The 21,258-nt window shown below is 47.3% G+C and overlaps 2 protein-coding genes across 2 annotated transcripts in view; one reads left to right on the top strand and one right to left on the bottom strand.

Moving 5' to 3' along the window:
- The window catches only part of CCDC127 (coiled-coil domain containing 127), a 64,775-nt gene extending 47,423 nt beyond the window's left edge, over window positions 1–17,352 (bottom strand). Inside the window, 1 exon segment of the mRNA XM_029589935.1 lies at window positions 17,258–17,352. Within this exon segment, the coding sequence (XP_029445795.1) occupies window positions 17,258–17,337 (80 nt within the window). The 5' untranslated portion in view covers window positions 17,338–17,352.
- Window positions 17,261–21,258, top strand: part of SDHA (succinate dehydrogenase complex flavoprotein subunit A) — a 207,134-nt gene continuing 203,136 nt past the window's right edge. The window contains exon 1 of the mRNA XM_029589934.1: window positions 17,261–17,413. Coding sequence (XP_029445794.1) covers window positions 17,348–17,413 — 66 coding nt within the window. The 5' untranslated portion in view covers window positions 17,261–17,347. The remainder of the gene's footprint in view (window positions 17,414–21,258) is intronic.

Below are 21,258 nucleotides of genomic sequence, written 5' to 3'. Positions count from 1 at the left end.
AGGAACATCCACCTCTGCTGGGAGACAGAGAAATACTGATTGACTGCAGGTGGTGCTCCAGGGTATACGTCAGAGTCATTAGAATGTTTTCTCTGCCTCCCTCTGCTGGATTGGTGACATAACTGGACTGATCCAGGTACGTACAGGGAACAAATTGTTTCCTCTCTTTGGTTATGTATGAAATATATACATACATACTCATATAATACAGCTACATAGATACACATGCCTACCTGGATATATGTATAGTTTGTATGTGTGTGTTGATACTTCAATTTGAAGATGATCTTGCCCACGGTTTACTGATGAGCTTTGTGTCTGCCTCAGAGTCCAATATGCGAGTGGCAGGTCTGTCCACAAAAATTACAGGTGGTTCTGCAAGAGAGAATAGTCCAAAGATCTGGATTTCTGCTTTATTTACAAAAAGCTTCATCTCTAAGCAGGTTGCCCCTAGGCTGACATTGCTACATTACTAGTTTGTCCAGCAAGAAATTATTTGCAGGCCGATACAGTAAAGTGTGGCCGCGGTTATCCTGCTTCTAACCCGCTTTCTACTCACAATTTGGCCGCGTTAGCCCAACCCGCGATTCACTATCCCTTTTAACCCATCCTTACCGCTTCTTTAAATCAACGGGTACCCCTTTTTGGCATGTATATGAGATGTAAACGATCGGATTAGCTATTCCCCCCCATTCAGTAACGCGCGCCCCGACTATCGCCTTTTTAACCTGCAGTTTAGCCGAGCGTTTATCCTGCTAATTTACCGCCTACCCCTTCCCCTGCGTTAGAGGCAGGGGTAAGGGTAGACGGCAATCTTTCCCTCAAAAGAAAACTTAAAAACCTAAAATCCCCTCCTCCCGAAGCGACTGGACATGTAAAATATGTAAAACCTAAAATCCCCTCCTCCCGAAGCAACTCGACATGTAAAATATGTGAATAAGTGTAACCAACTTACTTTTTGTTTCTTTTTCAGCCCTTTCAGCCTTCTCTGCCATCCTCCGGAGAGGACAGCTGGCGGCGAAAGCGGCTTCCAGCGGCCCCCGCCGGTGAAGACGGACGAACGCACACCCATAGTGCACGGGCGCTCAAGCCAGCGAAAGCACATGGACGGGCATGCATGACGTCACGTATGCCCATCCATATGCTTTCGCTGGCTTGAGCGCCCGTCAATTTGGGCGCTCTAGCCAGCGAAGCGTATGCCGTGACATCATGCGCTTCGCTGGCTAGAGCGCCCAAATTGACGGGCGCTCAAGCCAATGAAAGCACATGAATGCGCGTGCGTGACGTCACAGCGTTCGTCACGCACGCCGGTCCATGTGCTTTCGCTGGCTTGAACGCCCATGCACTACGGGAGTGCGTTCGTCCGTCTTCGCCGGAGGGGGCCGCTGGAAGCTGCTTTCGCCGCCGGCTGCCCACTCCGGAGAAGTATTCAACTACTTCTGCCTGCTGGGATCTCCACCTATACAGCTACCAACTTAGTGAGTAATCTAACATTCTCAGTCTGTCTCATCTACAGCTCTGCTGCACTGGGAACCTGCATCCAGATCTCCCTAAACTATCTCTGTGAGATATGTCCCCTCTGCCGAGGGTCCCTGGACTGCTGCCACCTCTGGTGGTATACCTCAGCTGTACAATAAAAGACAAATCTCTGTGTTTGCGGGTCTCGAGTCTAGCCTAGTACTGTGGTTCCTCACGGGGCTCCTCTCTGTAGGCGTGGTCATCTCCACAGTACCCAAGAATCCACTCAAACACCTCAAAACCATAACAGATCTGCTATCTCAAAATGTAGAAAGCGCTGAAAACCTTCCCTGATGGGGATATGGAGATAGGCCTGCCTGAGGGCTATAGAGGACAGAAATTTTCCTCTTCTTACTGCCACTCTAACCACTGCCAATGACTCCATGTGGAATGTGGTATTGCTAGAGCTTTGTTTACCCCTTTCAGGTCTAAGACTAGTCAGAAAGTTCCCTCCTTTTTCAGAACTATAAAGTAGATTGAGTAAGCACCTCTTCATTCCTCTCGAGGTACTGGTATAATTCTAACCGTATCAATTCTGTCTAGGGTTTCTTGAAACACTTTCTCTTTTCCTGCCTTGTAGAGTGATGACCAAAAGGCCTCTCTTATAAGAACTTTTAATTTTGGAGCACAACTTCTTCGTAGGATGTTGAGGCCTTGGTAGTATCTCTAAGCTGCCTCCTACTAGACATACTGATGAAGGGGCCTGCAAACCGTCACTGTGAGCCCTACTATTCCCCTCTCTAGGGATGGGCCAGCTAACATGAAATGGCTGACCTCTTCCTGGCATTCTGGCTAATCTTTAGCATCGATTCCTTCCTGGTCTATACTGCCTTCCATCCCTAGGCCACTGCCTCATGGGACCCCATCGAGTAAACCTCCTATGTCTATCCTCTAGTAACCTTTGTAGTGTCTCACCAATGAGTGCCCTGACCAGCTTCTCTTAATTCCTCACCAAATAAAAGTCTCCCTTTAAACTGAAGCTTACTCAGCATGGTCTTAGAAGCTAAGTCCACCACCCAGTTCTTTAACCTCTGCACTGCTTCCTTTGCTGTTATTCTAATGAGGTCATACAATGTGCCTGCCAGGAAGGCTGCTGCGGACTCCATAAGGACTGAGTCTGGATTACTTCCCTGTGTTCCTGATGCACTTGGCTCCAGCCCTCTTTGATGCAACCATATCATAAGTGCTCTGGCCACATATAAGAACATAAGAAATTGCCTTGCTGGAACAGACCAAGGGTCCATCAAGCCCAGCATCCTGTTTCCAACAGAGGCCAAACCAGGCCACAAGAACTGGAAAATTAGTTTCTTACCTGATAATTTTTGTTCCTGTAGTACCATGGATCAGTCCAGACTCCTGGATTTGCCCCCCCCTCCCAGCAGATGGAGACAGAGCAGTTACCATAATAACACTCCGCCTATAAATAGAATGGTGCCACCTACAGTCCGGCAAAATATCTCATCAAAACCTCTTGGTCCACTTACCCTCCTGGGAACTGAACCTGTAGAACCACTTGAGGACAGACAATCGCAAATTTCTTCAGACCTAAAAATTAATTACACAATAACCTAGCAGACTCTGGTCTGATCCGTGGTACTATAGGAATAAAAATTGTCAGGTAAGAAACTAATTTTCCTTTCCCTGTACATACCCGGATCAGTCCAGACTCCTGGGATGTACAAGAGCTACCTTACCTGGGATGGGATCTGGAGAGGCCCGCTCGAAGCACACCAAAACCACGGAACCTGGTGCTTGGACATCCAGTCTGTAATGTCTCGCAAACGTATGCAAGGACTTCCATGTAGCCCTGCAAATTTCCTGTGGAGAAACCATCTGGCACTCTGCCCAAGACGCCGCATGCGAACGAGCAGAGTGAGCCCTTAGACCAACAGGAAGAGATCTACCACGAAGGAGATAGGCCGAGCTAATAGTCTCCTTCAGCCAGCGAGCTATGGTAGTCTTGGAGGCCATCTGACCCTGCTTGGAGCCACTCCAGAGCACAAAAAGATGGTCGGAAACATGAAAGTCATTTGTCACCTCCAGATGACTGAGCAATGCTCTGCGAACGTCCGGCTTCTGCAAATCCCTGGACAAGGGATCCGAATGGTCTAATTCCGCGAAAGCTGGAAGCTCCACCGATTGGTTGATATGAAAAGAAGAAACCACTTTCAGGAGAAAGGAAGGCACTGTCCGTAATGAAACCCCCAACTCTGAAATCCGCAAAAAGGACTCTCTACAGGAAAGAGCTTGGAGTTCTGACACTCTATGAGCTGATGTAATGGCCACCAGATAGACTACCTTCAAGATAAGATCCTTCATAATCGCCCTCTTCAAAGGCTGAAAGGGTGCCAAGCAGAGAGCCGTGAGAACTAAATTTAGAATCCAAGATGGACAAGGATGCCTCAGTGGAGGACGCAAGTACTTTGCTCCCCTTAAGAAACGAGCCACATTTGGATGTACCGGTAACGCTACACCTTGCACAAAGCCACGCAAACAACCAAAAGCCGCCACCTGTATACGTGTTGTGTCCGTCGCTGTCCGACATCTCTGCTCTGCCCACCTTACCTAGTTGGCAACTCCCTTCGGGGTTGAAGGAAGGCTAACTGCTGCGGCGTCTCCAGGCCATCCTCCTCTGGCGTTCCCGGACCAGCTCGACGCTGCAAGCCACCATGTTGACCAGATGCCTAGGGCGCGCAGCCCGACTGATGTACCAGCGTTGGTGTGATCCTCAGGGGCGTCCCCCTGAGATGACATCACCAGCTCCAGATATTTAAGGTCTCAGTTTTCGCTAACAAGATGAGTTAGCAAGGGATGGGGTTCGCTTCCTCCAGGTCACTGCGGATGGGATTCGCTCTCCGCGACCCTAACTACTCTGCCTCCTCGGACTTCACTAGAGGTACCCGCTCCTTGGGGGCCTTGCTCTCTCTTTTTCTTTGCAGGTCGCAGTCCGGAACCGGTACTCGCTCCCTGAGGGCCCACGTCCCGGACTTGCTCCTGAATACCACTTCTGCTAAGAAGTCATCGCTGCTTAGAACATTGTGAGTTTCCATCTATCTCTCTGAGCTTTCCCTGGGTACAGGTACTCACTCCTCGAGGGCCTAATGTATACCATCTCCTGGGCTGCCTTAAGAGACTGTTGTGTGAGTGTTACCATCAAGGACTTGTTCCAGAACTCTGCATATACTGCCTACTCACTGTCTTAGTTTCTCTATAGCTCAGCCACCCTGGGATCGCTGTTCCAATACCTGAGGGACTACAGCCCAGCCGGGTGCTTCCAGCTCACTACTGCCACCTTTGGTGGTTTAATATATTGCTTCTAAGAAGTCTTTGTTGCTTAACATCAGTGAGTTGTATCTATCTCTCAGAGCATTCCCTGGAACCAGGTACTCGCTCCTCGAGGGCCTAATGTATACCATCTCCTGGGCTGCCTTAAGAGACAATTGTGTGAGTGTTAACATCAAGGACTTGTTCCAGAACTCTGCATATACTGCCTACTCACTGTCTTAGTTTCTCTACAGCTCAGCCACCCTGGGATCGCTGTTCCAATACCTGAGGGACTACAGCCCAGCCGGGCGCTTCCAGCTCACTACTGCCACCTCTGGTGGTTTACCATATTGTCTAATAAAAGAACTAGTGTGTGTCTGTCTCCTACACTAAGCCTGACCAGTGGTCCCTCTCGGGATTTTCCCCGAGGGCGTGGTCACCTGCCACTGGTCCAAGGATCCACCCACAATTACTCTAAATAACTTCAGATTGCTAAATACCAGCTTTTACAACAGAGCTTTCTGACAACACGGAGGGAACTGCACGACAAGCCCTTGGACAGACCAGCCTGAAGAAAACACAAAATATCGGACACAGAGGCCTGGGTAGGAGAAACATCTCAGTCTAAACACCAAGCCTCAAAAATCTTCCATATTCTAACATATGCGAGGTTGATGGACATCTTACGCGATTGCAGGAGCATAGCCACTAGGGCTGGATAATAGCCTTTGCCCCGTAACAGTCGCCTTTCAAAAGTCATGCCGCTAGACAAAAGCGATCGACTTCCTCCAAACAGATGGGCCCTTGATTTATTATTTTTTTTATTATTTTTTTTATTTAAAGGTTTTTATATACCGATGTTCATGTACTAGTACATATCACGTCGGTTTACATAGAGCCAAAGTTGGAAATTACATCGAACAAGGGGGTACAAATAACAAGGTTAACTTCGTACGCCTAGTAGATAACAAGCATGATATGGCAGATCTGGACTGTCTGGAAACCACAGCGAACCCATCACCACTAGATTGAGGAGGTCTGCAAACCATGGGCGTCTGGGCCATTCAGAGGCTACGAGGTTGACCTCTATTTGCCTGAGTACTTTGCCGATCAACGGCCAAGGTGGAAAGACGTACAGTAGAACTTCGGTGGGCCAGGGCAGGACTAGGGCATCCACGCCCTCTGCTTCAGTCTCTCTGCGACAAGCGTAGAAATGTGGAGTCTTGCAATTTTGAAACGTCGCCATGAGATCCATGCTGGGCGTACCCCACGTGTCACATATTAGTTGAAAAGCTGCGTCTGCTAACTCCCATTCCCCGGGATCTAGGCGATTTTGGCTGAGAAAGTCTGCCGGCAATGTGAGACGCTGCTATGCTGACTAAGTGCTGTTCCGCCCAGCTGATCAATTGACAAGCCTCGACTGCCACTGGCTGACTTCTGGTCCCTCCTTGACGACTGATGTACACTACTGTGGTTGCAATGTCCGAGAGAACTCTGACAGACCTACCCTGAAGGAGAGGACAAAATGCTTGTAACGCTAACCACACCGCTCGGGTCTCCAGACGATTGATCGACCACTGTGACTCCTCTGGAGACCAAAATCCCTGTATAGATTTTCCTCTGGCATACCACCTCCAACCGGAGAGACTGGCATCCATGGTAACCACTGTCCAGTCGGGCACCTCCAGGGGAACTCCATGAGTCAGATTGTCCGTTACCAGCCACCAATAGAGACTGGACCGCGCTGCATCCGTCGGTGGGAGAGGAAGAAGAAACAGTTTGGAGACGGGATTCCAGCAGGAAAGCAACACGGACTGTAAAGGCCGCATATGAGCAGAGGCCCAGGGAACCAGTTCCAAGGTTGATGTCATCGAGCCGAGAACTTGCAAGTAATCCCGGACCCTGGGAGGATACTTGAGTAACAAGGCTCTTACTTGAGCCTGCAATTTGGAAATGCAATGTGGAAAGAAATACTCTGCCCTGCTGTGTGTCGAATAGAGCCCCCAAATAATCCAAGGACTGAGAGGGCACAAGCCTGCTCTTGGATAAATTGACCATCCAGCCCAGCGACTGAAGTAGCTGGAGTACTTTGTGAACCGCCAACCGGGCCAGTGATTCCGACTTCAGTCGAATCAGCCAGTCGTCCAGGTAGGGATGTAACAGCAACCCTTCCTTCCGGAGATGGGCTGCCACGACTACCATTACCTTGGTGAACGTCCTGGGTGCGGTGGCCAGCCCAAAGGGCAGTGCTGGAAACTGAAAATGCTGACCCAGTATCGCAAAACGAATGAACTTCTGGTGATCCGACCAGATACCTATATGAAGGTATGCCTCCGTGAGATCCAAGGACGCCAGAAACTCTCCCTTTTGTACCGAGGCAATGACTGACCGGAGCGTTTCCAAGTGAAAATGTGGCACCCTGAGGCATCTGTTCACTCATTTGAGATCCAGAATGGGCTGAAAGGATCCCTCTTTCTTTGGCACCACGAAGTAAATGGAACAACGGCTCTTCCTTCTTGCCTCTGGAGGTACTGGGATGATGGCTCCTAACTGCTGCAGGCGCTGCAAAGTTTCCTGGACCTCTCTTCGCTTGGTTGCGTAACCGCAGAAAGAGATGAGAAACCTGTCTCGAGGACACCATGCAAAATCTAAGGCGTAGACTTGTCTTATCACGACCAGCACCCACTGGTCCGTTGTTACCTTGGCCCATTCCTCGAAAAATAGGGATAGTCTTCCCCCTACCGCAAACACTGAGAAATGGACCGGTGCCCCTTCATTGTGAAGACTTAACCCCAGAAGTAGGCTGGAAATTCCCGGCTCTGCCGAATTTTGTGCCACAAAAGGACTGGGACCAGGACTGCTGTCTAGTTGGTGCCTGGCGAAAAAAAGAACTGGGTGCTCTAGCTGGCCGGAAACGGCAATTCACTCTGAATCTGGCCAGAGACGAGAAAGCACCTCGTGACTTAGGTCTGTCCTCCGGCAGCCTATGGACCTTATTCTCTCCCAGAGATTGAATCAGATCTTCCATGTCCTTTCCAAAAAGCAATTTACCCTTGAAGGGCAAAGAACCCAGTTGCGCCTTGGAGGACACGTCCGCCAACCAGTTTCTTAACCACAGGAGTCTCCAAGCAGAGACCACGGATACCATTGACCTCGCCTACGTCCACAACAGATGGTGAAGCGCATCAGCACCGTAGGCCATTGAAGTTTCTAGGCGTCCTGCTTGAACCCAGTGCAGACCCGCTTACAAGGCAAAATTGCTGCACATAGCCGCCCGCACTCCCAGTGCAGACACCTCCAAAATCTTTTTAAGCTGCACCTCGAACTTCCTGTCTTGCAGGTCCTTGAGTGCTGTAGCTCGTGACCGGGATCGTGGTCTTCTTGATAAGCATGGACACCGCCGCGTCCACCCTGGGCACTCGTAGCAGCTCTAAAGCATCCTCCGGCAGAGGATATATTTTATCCATGGCTTTACTCACCTTCAAACCGAGATCCGGGGTATCCCACTCCCAGAAGAGCAAGTCCGTAGCCGAAAAATGAAAAGGGAAGGAAGTAGCAGGGCCTCTCAGGCCCAGCAAAACTGGATCCATCGCTCCAAGTTTGGATTCCTCAGGTGGCCCCTCAATGCCCAGCTCAGCCAAAATAGAAGGGATAAGAGGACCCAGCTCCTCCCTTCTAAAGAGATGGACCACCTTAGGGTCGTCCCCTTCCGTCACATGCGAGTCCCTCGCTGAACCCTGCAGATGCACATCAGTGTCAGCATCCACCCCCTGCGGGGGCTTGGACTGAGGGTCTGGGTCCCCAGGGTCAGTACCTTGATCAGAGGTATCTGAGTCAGTCTGAGGGACCCCTATTCGGAGAGGGCACTTAGGTCTCGATGGGTCAGCAGCCCCCTGAGACCTAGAGCGTTTCTTGGAAATAGGCTTGGACCCCAGAGAGATGGATTTTAAGCCAGACTGCTACTTCCCTGATTTTTTTGCTTTATAAGCTTTATGGAGCAGTAACACAAAAGTCCGACGAGAAAGAGGAAGAGGAGGAGTCAGAAACCCCCTAGGGGCTATCCTCCGTTGCTGGCAAATCATGATGCAAAAGGTCCCTTTCACCTGGGAACCTCTGCTGAGGAGAAAGGAGGCGGTAAAAACCCCTCCCCCATCGCAGCACAAGTGGCAGCTCTGAAAGACTGCAAAATGGCAACCGTTCCCATGCTGAACGGGAATGGGTCAGCACCAGCTTGACCTGCAGTATCTGAGCCCGCAATCACTCGAGTAGATTTCGTTTTCACTATTTTGACAGCATTAACGGTCCTGGAGGACACCCCCCCCCCCCCCCCCCGCTAAACATGCGGAGCAGAGGCCCTCCCGTGAAATGCGCACGCGAGCAGAGCCGAATGTGCGGCATGAAGAAGATTGCGGCATCGAGAGAAAACAGAAATTTACACTGACAAGAAAAAATTTAAAAAATAACTCATCCCCGCTCCAGGAAGGAGAGAGCCATCGCGATACTGCCGGCCGAATGAAAACTTAAAACTTTTTTTTTTTTTTAAACTTGCCCGGCAGTGGTCCAAAGTGCTGATTCCTGTAGGGTGGAATGAACCAGGCTCCCCTGTGTCGCACCCAAAGCTGCCCAAGAAAGAAATTAGAGTCCTCGACACTCTTATGCAGCTGCCTCATGACCAGTGGGGGATGGCCCTCTCAGGACCTCACAACCCCCTGGGAGGCTGAAGACAACACTGCTATGACTAAGTTTTTTTGGGTTTTTTTTTTTAAGCCAAATTGACTAAGAAATAAGAAAAGGAACAAAAAAACCACCTAACTCTGACTAACACACAAAACAAACTACCACACAGACCAGACTGTAGGTTTGGCACCCCCACCATCTGCTGGAGACAAAGGAATACTGCTGGACTGTAGGTGGCACCATTCTATTTATAGGCGGAGCGTTGTTATGGTAACTGCTCTGTCTCCTCCAGGAATCTGGACTGATCCGGGTACGTACAGGTAACTGGCAATTACCAAAACACAAAGAAGATCACATGCTACTAATGCAATTAATAGCAGTAGCTATTCCCTAAGTAAACTTGATTAATGGAGAAATTACTTACCTGATAATTTCGTTTTCCTTGGTGTAGACAGATGGACTCAGGACCAATGGGTATAGTGTACTCCTGTTAGCAGTTGGAGACGGATCAGATTTCAGTCTGACGTCAGCCCCTAGTACATATACCCCTGCAGGAAGTGCAGTGCTTCAGTATTCTTCCTTGAAAAGCATTGTGGATATATGTGTGACTGACTGATTGATTAACTTAATATGGATAACTTAAATAACTTTGTTAGAACGTTAAAAACTTGATTAACTTGAACTGGTTGATTGACTATAGCTGGAGACCGCCAGTGTACTCAACCGGAAAGCGTCGACATCCAGCAGGGTGGATGCCCTAGGTAAATGAAAACATGGCTTACCCTTGATTCGTTGAAAAACCATGTATAACGGCAGCCGAGGGTGGGATGCTGAGTCCATCTGTGTACACTAAGGAAAATGAAATTATCAGGTAAGTAATTTCTCCATTTCCTAGCGTGTAGCAGATGGACTCAGGACCAATGGGATGTATAAAAGCTACTCCCGAACTGGGTGGGAGGCTGCCCGTGGCCCACTTAGGATTGCCCTTGCAAATGTTGTGTCCTCCCGAGCCTGAACATCCAGACGGTAGAATCTGGAGAAGGTATGGATGGAGGACCATGTTGCCGCCCTGCAGATCTCGGCAGGTGACAACATTCTAGTTTCTACCCAGGAAACCGCCTGGGTTCTGGTAGAATGGGCCTTGACCTGTAGAGGTGGTGGTTTTCCCACTTCTACGTAGGCCGCCTTGATGACTTCCTTGATCCAGCGGGCAATGGTTGCCCGTGAGGCCGCTTCCCCTTGCCTCTTCCTGCTGTGAAGGACGAAAAGGTGGTCCGTTTTTCGTACTGGTTCCGACATTTCCAGGTATCTGGATAGGAGCCTGCCGATGTAGAGATGGCGTAGACTACGGGCTTCTTCAGACTTCTTCAAACCGTCCATCGTAGGTAGTGAGATGGTTTGGTTAAGGTGGAAGTGTGAGACCACTTTGGGGAGGAAGGAGGGAACCGTGCGTAGCTGAATGGTCCCCGGGGTGAGTCTGAGGAACGGCTCACGGCAGGACAGTGCCTGTAGCTCTGAGATGCGGCGGGCCGAACACACGGCCAGCAAGAACAAAGCCTTCAAGGTTAACAGACGGAGGGACAGGCCTCGGAGGGGTCTGAAGGCGGATCCCGCTAGGAACTCCAAGACGAGGTTGAGGTTCCACAGGGGCACTGTCCACTTTAGTGCTGGGCGAATGTGTTTGACTCCTTTCAGGAAGCGTGATACATCTGGGTGTGAGGCTATGCTGTTGTCCTCGCTCCTGGAGCCGTAGGTGCCTTGGCCCGGGATAGCGAGCTCCGATAGGCATTGGGATATAAGGTCCGGAAGCTCATCCTTTGTGAAGAATCGTCTCATGGTTCGGTGTGGCTCCGTCCCCGAGGGGAGTTCCCCCTCCTCGAGGGGCTCAACGTCCTCTTCGGAGAAATCCGTGTCCCCGTAGGTGGGGCTTCTGGGTGGTGGGAGCCTGTGCCTAGGCCTCGAGGGTCCTGGGGCATGAGGGTCTTCCGGTGGCGCATATGTCTGTTCCACCCGGGGTTCAGTTTGCATTTTGACAAAGGCGTGAATCCCCTTAAACAGCTCCACCCAAGAGATCAACGCTGGGTCTAAGTTGAGGGGCGCCGGTTCCCTGGGGGTCCCCGTCTGTGGGGTGGATTCACTGGGGCCTGTAAGTCCGGGGTGCCCCCTGAGGAGTTAGAACTGGGCCCTGGGTGGGGCTGACCCTGACCTGGATCTCCCAGGGCCTCCTCACAGTGTGCGCATAGCGCGTCGGCTTCCTCACTCTGTGCGGCTCTGATGTGGCATGCTGGGCAGAGGCCTTGAGCTTTTATTCCTGTTTCTGGAGGTGCCATTTCTGTGGACGCCTAAGCTCTTATGCGCTCCATTGCGTCTGATATGTGCGAGCAGATGTGCGCCTAGCCGTAGATGTGCGCCTTGTTGTGTGCAAGTAACTTATGCGCGTAAGGTTTTATGTGCGCCTAAGATTACGCGCTCAAGTAATTTTGTGCGCTTAGCTTAATTTGTGCGCTCGAAACGGATGCCGGGCGGCGCGGCTAACAGGGCCAAGATGGTGACGGCGAGCATGCGGGCAATATGGCGACCTCCTCAGAAGGTCTCCACGTGGGCAGACCTTGGAATGGCTGGGGTCCTAGCCCTGCTAGGCGGATCAACCCGGTGGCACAGGTTCCGATCGCCGACCTGTGCTCCTCCTCGATCTTCGGAGACCGGCTTAAAGTAGAAGATTTCCACCTTACCTTGTCTTCGGCGCTTCCCAGTTTTGCTCTGGGCGGTCTCCGGCTGCGGGGGGAGAGGGCAAATACCTTCACCGCCGCACTCGAGGGGGTGCACCCACTACCTCTCAGCTGCGCCCGGGATCGGGGGCTAAGTCCTCGCCGCGAATCGGCCACCGGACCGAGGCTCACCTCCGAGGGACCACGGAAATCGTCTCGGGAAACTCAACTGGGAGAGGGACCCAAGGGTATCACCGCAGGAGTGCGGGGCTCGTCTTCAGATAGGTTTCTTCTTTAAATTTCGGGTTTTGTTCTTTAATTTTGGTCTAACGCTCTGAGAGCGTGCAGATAGTCCCTAACTGCTATGGAGACGGAAAATACTGAAGCACTGCACTTCCTGCAGGGGTATATGTACTAGGGGCTGACGTCAGATTGAAATCTGATCCGTTTCTAACTGCTAACAGGAGTACACTATACCCACTGGTCCTGAGTCCATCTGCTACACGCTAGGAAATAGTAGTTAATGGACTTCTCCAAGAACTTATCCAAGCCTTTTTTGAACCCAGGTACACTAATTGCACTAACCACATCCTCTGGCAACAAATTCCAGAGCTTAATTGTGCGTTGAAAAAGAATTTTCTCCGATTAGTCTTAAATGATTAGTCTTAAATGCTAACTTCATGGAATGCCCCCTAGTCCTTCCATTATCCAAAAGTGTAAATAACCAATTCACATCTACTCATTCAAGACCTCTCATGATCTTAAAGACCTCTATTATATCCCCCCTCAGCTGTCTCTTCTCCAGGCTGAACAGCCCTAACCTCTTCAGCCTTTGCTCATAGGGATGCTGTTCCATCCCCTTTATCATTTTGGTTGCCCTTCTCTGTACCTTCTCCTTCCAACTATATCTTTTTTGAGATGCGGCGACCAGAATTGTACATAGTATTCAAGGTGCGGTTTTACCATGGAGCAATACAGAGGCATTTCAACATTTTCAGTTTTATTAACCATTCCCTTCCTAATAATTCCTAACATTCGGGCTGATTCAATAAAGTCTGCGGGAGAGCGGGCCAACAGGCCATTCTCCTGTGCGTGCGATTCAGTATGCTAATTAGGCCCGGCGGTGAAACCAGATAAAAGGAGGTGCTAGGGACACTAGCATGTCCCTAGCGCCTCCTTTTGGACCAGAGCGGCGGTTGTCAGCGGGTTTGACAGCCAACGCTCAATTTTGCCAGCGTCAGTTCTCGAGCCCGCTGACAGCCACGGGCTCGGAAACCGGACGCTGGCAAAACTGAGCGTCCGGTTTTTAACCTGCGAGCCGCTGGCTGATTTTTAATTTTTAACTTTTTTTTTAACTTTTGGGACCTCCGACTTAATATCCCCATGATATTAAGTCGGAGGGTGCACAGAAAAGCAGAGCGCACTGTACTGTATCAGCCCGATTGTTTGTTTTGACTGCTGCAGCACACTGAGCCGATGATTTTTTTTTTTTTTTGCAAAATCATTTTTATTGTAAAGACAAGCATTTCCACTAGCACTGCAACATATTCAAAAACAATAGCAACAAGAGAACAAACAGTACAGTAGTGATGCTGGCCTCCTGTTTAGTAACAATACCCTTAACCACTATGATGTCTAGATCTTTTTCCTGGGTGGTAGTTCCTAATATGGAAGCTAACTTCATGTAACTACAGCAAGGGTTATTTTTCCCTATATGCAACATCTTGCACTTGTCCACATTAAATTTCATCTGACATTTGGATGCCCAATTTTCCAGTCTTGCAAGGTCCTCCAGTAATGTATCACAATCCGCTTGTAATTTAACTACTCTGAATATTTTTGTATCGTCCGCAAATTTGATACCTCACTCATCGTACTCCTTTCCAGATCATTTATATATATATATATATATATATATATATATATATATATATATATTAAAAAGCACCGGTCCAAGTACAGATCCCTGAGGCACTCCACTGTTTACCCTTTTCCACTGAGAAAATTGACCATTTAATCCTACTCTCTGTTTCCTGTCTTTTAACCAGTTTGTAATCTATGAAACGACATTGCCTCCTATCCCATGACTTTTTAGTTTTCTTAGAAGCCTCTCATGAGGCAGGGCTAGTGAGGACAATTCAAAGGATCTCGTTACGAGAGTCTCTACCTTTATGTCTTGGGGGTCTTTTAATGCCACCCCCTCTATGGGGATTGTCTTTTATGCAATCGCTGAAATTGTTGCATCCACCTTAGGAAGCTGCAATAACTTCTCCTTATCCTGTGGATCTACCACATTTAACTTCTGCACAGTCCTCCTACTTCTCAGTTTTGACTCTGGAAACTCCCATTCCTATGTCATCATCTTCTGAATGGCCGAGTGTATTGGAAAAGCCCTAGTAGACTTCCTAATACCTGTCAGAATAGGGGTTCCCATATGTCTGCCTCCTTAGCCTTATCCTCATTCAGGTTTAGCACCTTTGCTATCAAAGCCCTGAATTCCTCTGCTCTAAAAAACCTTACTGCAAAGTTCTCCTGTGGGGCTTTAGAGTGAGGGTCCCCCTCACTCTCTTCCAACAAGCACTCCTGCAAAGACCTGCAGAGGAAATCCTCTCCTTGTGAACCTGTCCTAGGCCCACCCTTCTAGGACTCTTGTCAATCAGCAGCCCCTGGCTCCTCTAGGGGAAATCAGCCTTAGAAAAGGCTGTTGACCCTGAGCCACTCCTGTGTCTTCTCTGCTGCACAGCTCCTACCATCTGGTGGAGGCAAAGACTACCGATTCCTGTCCTGCTGCACCAGCTTATATAGGAAGATTTATTTATTTATTTATTTATTTAAGTTTTTTATATACCAACATTCAAGACGGTGGTCCCATCATGCTGGTTCACAAGAAACAAGGGTGAAACTTGTTTCTTGTTCACAAGAAACAAGGGTGAAAGATGACATCAAAGAAGAATCTGGCACTCTGCCTCCATCTGTTGGTAGGAGTGGCAAATCCCACTGGTGTTCATTAGTCTGGCAGAATGTAGAGAAATAATTGGTTAACAAGTAAACCAGCCTGAAAAGAAAATCTGTACTGGGCATCCTGTCCTATAGAAAAGTCCAAAAGGTTACCACAAAAGTTAGTGAAACTCATTATGCCATGATCAAAAGAAATTGCAGAGGACCTATGAAAAAAAAAGTAGTTGATGCGGACTGGATTACTAGATCATTTCTAAACTTTTGGGGGATCCATTCATCCATTCTCGAACAGTGTACAAAAGGAAAACGACTAAAGTGATTCGACGCAGGAGAGGTCATCCTGCCAAGTTCACCACAAGAACAAACAAAAATCCACAAATTCATCCCAGATTAACATCTAAAGATCTGAAGGCCTCTCTCACTGATGTGAGGGTTCATGCATCAACTATCAGAAAAAGAAATGAATGGGAACAGTGTTCATGGGAGAATAGCTAGGAAGAAACAAGAACATTGCTGCCTCAGGGTTACCAAAGAGCATTTGGGGGGGGGACCTACAAGTCTTCTGGAATAATGTTTTCTAGGCAGATGAGTCCAAATTGAACATTTTGGTACAACAAATGTTTTGGCTGGCGAAAACAAATATTGCCTTCTAAAATAAAAACCTCATCTCAAGTAAGGTGGAGGAAGTATCATGGTGTGGGGCTGCTTTGCTGCATCAGGACCTAGATAACTTGCTATTATTGACAGAACCATGAATTCTGCTTTCCATCAGAAAATTCTAGAGGAGAATGTCAGGCCATCCATCCGAGAACAGAAGCTAAGCCAAAAGTGGGTTATCGTACAAGATGACCATAAACATTCAAGTAAACCTACTACAGAATGGCTGAAGAATAGATTTTGTGTTTTGGATCTGTCAAGCCAAAATCCCAAGCTGCTCATGAAGGAAGGTCTTCAAGATATTAGTTGTTTTTATTTTGTGCATCGCTTTGGGTGATAAGATTCGTATCTGGAAAACAATTAATAAATGACAATAAATAAATAAATGTGACAAAGAACAGTTTTATATGGGAAAATGGGCCAAAATACCTAAAGGGCGATGGGAGAGACTCAACAGTTACAGGAAATGTTTAGTTGAAGTTCTGCTGCTCAAGAAGTACCACCATTTACTGAATGGAAGGTTCACATACTTTTTCACAGAAAGCTATTTAACAGAAAGATTCAACAATAAGTAATCAAAATATATCATTTTCGTCAGTTATTTATTCATTGGGGTTATCTTTCTTTCTTTTGAGGGTTTAGATTAGGATATAAGTATGTTTTAAGTATAAACTGTGCTAAAATAACAGACAACCTTAAGGTGTTTCCAAACTTTTTCTCAGCACTGTATATACTTAGTGATGAAAACCTCCGTGTTTTCTAATAAATATCAAAACAATGTAATGCGCTGAAAATCAGTATCTGACAAGCTCAATTTTAGAAGATGTGGAGATACAGAATAGAAGAAACATTCTAGTAAATTAGGCCCGTAAAGTTCTCTCACTCTAGTCAAGGGGTACTTAATTCCGGTTCTGAAGGACTGCGAACAGGTCCGATTTTTAGGATAAACACAACTTTAATCAGCCTTGCTCTTAGAATACATGCACACTAATTCATCTGATACGCACTGCAGATATTTGGAAAATGAGGCAAGTTTGCGGCTCTTCATGTAAAGTCCTACCCAAGACGCTATTACACTATGCACGTTTCAGGGAGGAAAAAAGCCATACTGCACAGCAGCATAAGCCTGCGGAAACCCAGAGTCAAAGATCAACGCGAAACTTGAACTAATTCCCCTGAGAGCAGGCAGGATGCTAACAACCTCTATCCCACCTTTCTCTAAACGGCCGCACCAACTCAACCATTACACTCACCGCCACAAATCCCAAGGCCAAAACAGCGCCCTACCACCCGCGTCACTGGGTCATGCCACCATTAAAAAGCAATACTCCATCACTCTCCTACAAAGCAGCACCTCGTAAGCACTGCATATTGTTTGTAACGCCTATAGCTACAGCACAACTTTCTACTTGTCATGGGTTTCTAGTTTGTATTTTGGATGTATCAATAGGTTTATTGACACCGGAACGCATTACCTCGCGCAGAGTCCGCCCCTTCCTCTATGGCTGAGCTGGCCAGGCGGCGCATGCGCAGTACGAAGCAGTCCGTCGGGCATTGGGAGAAAGATGTGGACGGTGGGGTTTAGCTATGGGTCGCAGGCGCTAGGGAAGCGGCTGTTGGCGGCTAAAACGGTGAGTGTTGGTGCTTTGGATTCTTCTGTACTATGCGGGGCTATTTGGGAGTATTTGAACTGCGTGGCTGAGGGTTGGGCTACTGGAGTCGGCGAATAAACGACAGATTGCTAAGGTCACCTTCTCTTTTCCCTTTCCGATGTTACGTTATAAGGGACGTAGCAGCCTTTTCCCTTTCATGTTACGTCATGGGGAAGCTTGAGCTGTTGATTGGTCAGCAGTTCTGACGGAAGTGTGTGAGAGAAGGATGCTGAGGACAAAACAAGGCACACTTTTTGTACGGGGGGCGGTTGGCCTTCACTGGCGAGAGGTCCCCTTCAGACTGTTGTTGAAGAAAGGACATGTTGAGCAGCAGGGGATACTGTGAGGAAGGTTTTTCTGGCCCTTTAATAAACTTGCACAGCCCTTCCGGTATAAATATGTAACCCTTTGTGTGGTGTTTAATGTTCCCGCTAGCCAATTCCATCCCATGCATGACTGTTGATCCCGGAGGGGTCGGTCTTTTTATGGCCCAGACAGTGGTGTGATACTTTCCGTGAGTGGTGTGACAGTGGTGTGATACTTTTATGGCCCAGACAGTGGTGTGATACTTTCCGTGAGTGTTGACAGCTGTGGCAACTCCTGGAGGGAGTTGCTGTAAATAAAACAGGCAGGACCAGGCACGGGGTGTAATAATTTACTGTTTGGTTAAAGTCAAATTAAAATCCATCTTTAAATGTTTGCAGTTATAGTTGATTTTATTGCAGTTAGTGTGTCTCCTGGGTGTCTTTTTCTTCGGCAAAGTGGTCAAGCTTCCTTACCCAGGATTCCTGTATCAGGGGTCCCCTTCTAACATACCAAAAACCATTCTACCTCAAACTTCAGTTCAAATCCAAACACTCAGCCCTGGGTCCTGGTCCCATGTAGGTGGAGATCTGGATGGGGTCTCCATGATCTTCTTTGCTTCCTTTAGTTCTGAAAAGGTGACTCCTTGGGTTGAAAAGTCTGTTGATCAGGAACCTGCTGTTTCAGCCTGGCGCCCAGCGAGGAAGGGTGGCTTAAAAAATCCTCCTCACAACAAAAAGAGAAGAATTCTTTCTTAGTCAAATATCTTCCAAGACTGGTGTTCTGCTGTCACAGGTGCTTGCCCCATTAATGTGGTGAATGGGCTCACTGGTCTTCAGCCCCTGTCCTTTGAGTCCAGCCAGCGAGGATGACCTTCTTCAAAGGAGCAGAGTTAAACATAGTCCCTTCCAAACATAGGTATCTTCTAGCCTTCCAACCCCTCATGCTGCCAAGCCTGTCACAGGTGCATAAGAACATAAGAAAATGCCATACTGGGTCAGACCAAGGGTCCATCAAGCCCAGCATCCTGTTTCCAACAGTGGCCAATCCAGGCCATAAGATCCTGGCAATTACCCAAAAACTAAGTCTATTCCATGTAACCATTGCTAATGGCAGTGGCTATTCTCTAAGTGAACTTAATAGCAGGTAATGGACTTCTCCTCCAAGAACTTATCCAATCCTTTTTTAAACACAGCTATACTAACTGCACTAACCACATCCTCTGGCAACAAATTCCAGAGTTTAATTGTGCGTTTAGTAAAAAAGAACTTTCTCCGATTAGTTTTAAATGTGCCCCATGCTAACTTCATGGAGTGCCCCCTAGTCTTTCTACTATCCGAAAGAGTAAATAACTGATTCACATCTACCCATTCTAGACCTCTCATGATTTTAAACACCTCTATCATATCCCCCCTCAGTCATCTCTTCTCCAAGCTGAAAAGTCCCAACCTCTTTAGTCTTTCCTCATAGGGGAACTGTTCCATTCCCCTTATCATTTTGGTAGCCCTTCTCTGTACCTTCTCCATCGCAATTATATCTTTTTTGAGATGCGGCGATCAGAATTGTACACAGTATTCAAGGTGCAGTCTCACCATGGAGCGATACAGAGGCATTATGACATTTTCTGTTTTATTCACCATTCCCTTTCTAATAATTCCCAACATTCTGTTTGTTTTTTTGACTGCCGCAGCACACTGTACCGACGATTTCAATGTGCTTGCCTCATTCAGGGAGTGAATGGGATCACTGGTTTTCAGACCTGGAACTTGAATCACATTAGGGTTCTATCACACAGATGTCCTTACTGTAACGAAACTCCAGAAGACCCTCTGGATATCCATAGAGGAGACTCCTGTTTTGTGTTTGTCCTGAACTGCTGCACCTTAACTTACAAAATGGCCAGGTTATAAAGATAGAAGCAACCAATCCTCTCCTAATTGGGAGGAGGGCAAAGGGGATGGAAAGCTCAAGAGGTATTAAATATAATATAATGGTGGACTGGGGGGGAGGGGGGTTCCTGCCACACTTTTATATCCATCTTGTTCTCTTCTACTTGTTTGGACAAATTTGGGTGTTGCAGTCTGTCAGCTAGCTTGTGGCAGTCTCTGGGATTCATTGGTAGGAGAAGCAGTAGCTTTGAGGCTATAGGGTTAAGACAAAGTAACAAGACAGGAAAAAAAAGTTCACTATCCACACCAAAATATGGTGTTACAAAATTGTAGAGTTTTACTGAAACAAATGAGGGACAAACAAATGGATAAAAGCAAAGTTAATGTGCATTGGATCTACTACTACTACTACTTAACATTTCTATAGCGCTACACGACATATGCAGCACTATACAAAAAGACAATAGAACTTACAATCTAATACAACAAAAAGCCAGTCACAAAAATATAAGGGATTTCCTCTGACTCCAAAATCCCCTCCCCAGCTGGGGCCGCTGAATGCTTTTTTGATTGGGTGGTGGTCCCTCCCCCTATCCAAGCTCCAGCTGCCAATTTCTTACTTTAAATTTGTAGTTAATCATTCTTTCTTACTTATATTCTTTGTGTAAATTATAGTGTATAAGAAACTGTTTGATACAATATAAGTATTAAGAAAGCAGTAAATCTGAGAGATTGAGATCATACCCGACATCCTGTACCCTGGCTTAGAGTGAGATTCATTCGTGTTATTGTATGTGCAGGACAAACCCAATCTAAATCCTGTTGCTTCCGTTCTGCAAATAAACAGTCCACAGAACCCCTCTGTCCCTGAAACAGAGCAGGATATTCTGGTGTTATGCAAAAGTAACATATACTCCATTACCAGCCACATTGTGAAAAAATACCAAATTCTGCAAAAAAGAAAGAGAAACAATTAGCATATATGTAGCAAACCTAAGAACATAAGAAGTTTGCATATTGTTTGAGACCAAGGGTCCATCAAACCCAGCAGCCTGTTTCCAACAGTGGCCAATCCAGGTTACAAGTACAAGCATTAAATAAATCCCATTCTACTAATGCCAGTAATAAGTAGTGGCTATTCCCAAAGGCAATTTGATTAATATCAGTTTATGGACTTCTCCAGGAACTTGTCCAAACCTTTTTTAAACCCAGCTACACTAACTGCCTTTGCCACATCCTCTAGCAATGAATTCCGGAGCTTAATTGAGCATTGATTGAAAAATAATTTTCTCTTATTTGTTTTAAATGTGCTACTTTCTAACTTCATGGAGTGCCACCTAATCTTTTATTATCTGAAAGAGTAAATAACCAATTCACATGATTTTGTAGACTTCTCTCATATCCCCCCTCAGCTGTCTCTTCTCCAAGCCGAACAGCCCTAACCTTTTTAGCCTTTCCTCATAAGGGGAGCTGTTCCATCCCCTTCATTATTTTGCTTGCCCTTCTTTGTATCTTTTCTAGTGCAGCTATCTTTTTTGAGATGTGGTGACCAAAATTGCACATAGAAGTCAAGGTGCAGTCTCACCATGGAACAATACGGAGGCATGACTTTCTCCGTTTTATTCATCATTC

This window comes from Rhinatrema bivittatum, chromosome 2 (assembly GCF_901001135.1).
Source record: "Rhinatrema bivittatum chromosome 2, aRhiBiv1.1, whole genome shotgun sequence".
In the NCBI taxonomy this organism is placed as follows: domain Eukaryota; kingdom Metazoa; phylum Chordata; class Amphibia; order Gymnophiona; family Rhinatrematidae; genus Rhinatrema; species Rhinatrema bivittatum.
The sequence above is the reverse complement of the archived record's forward strand: the minus strand, read 5'-3'. Positions and strand labels throughout refer to the sequence as shown.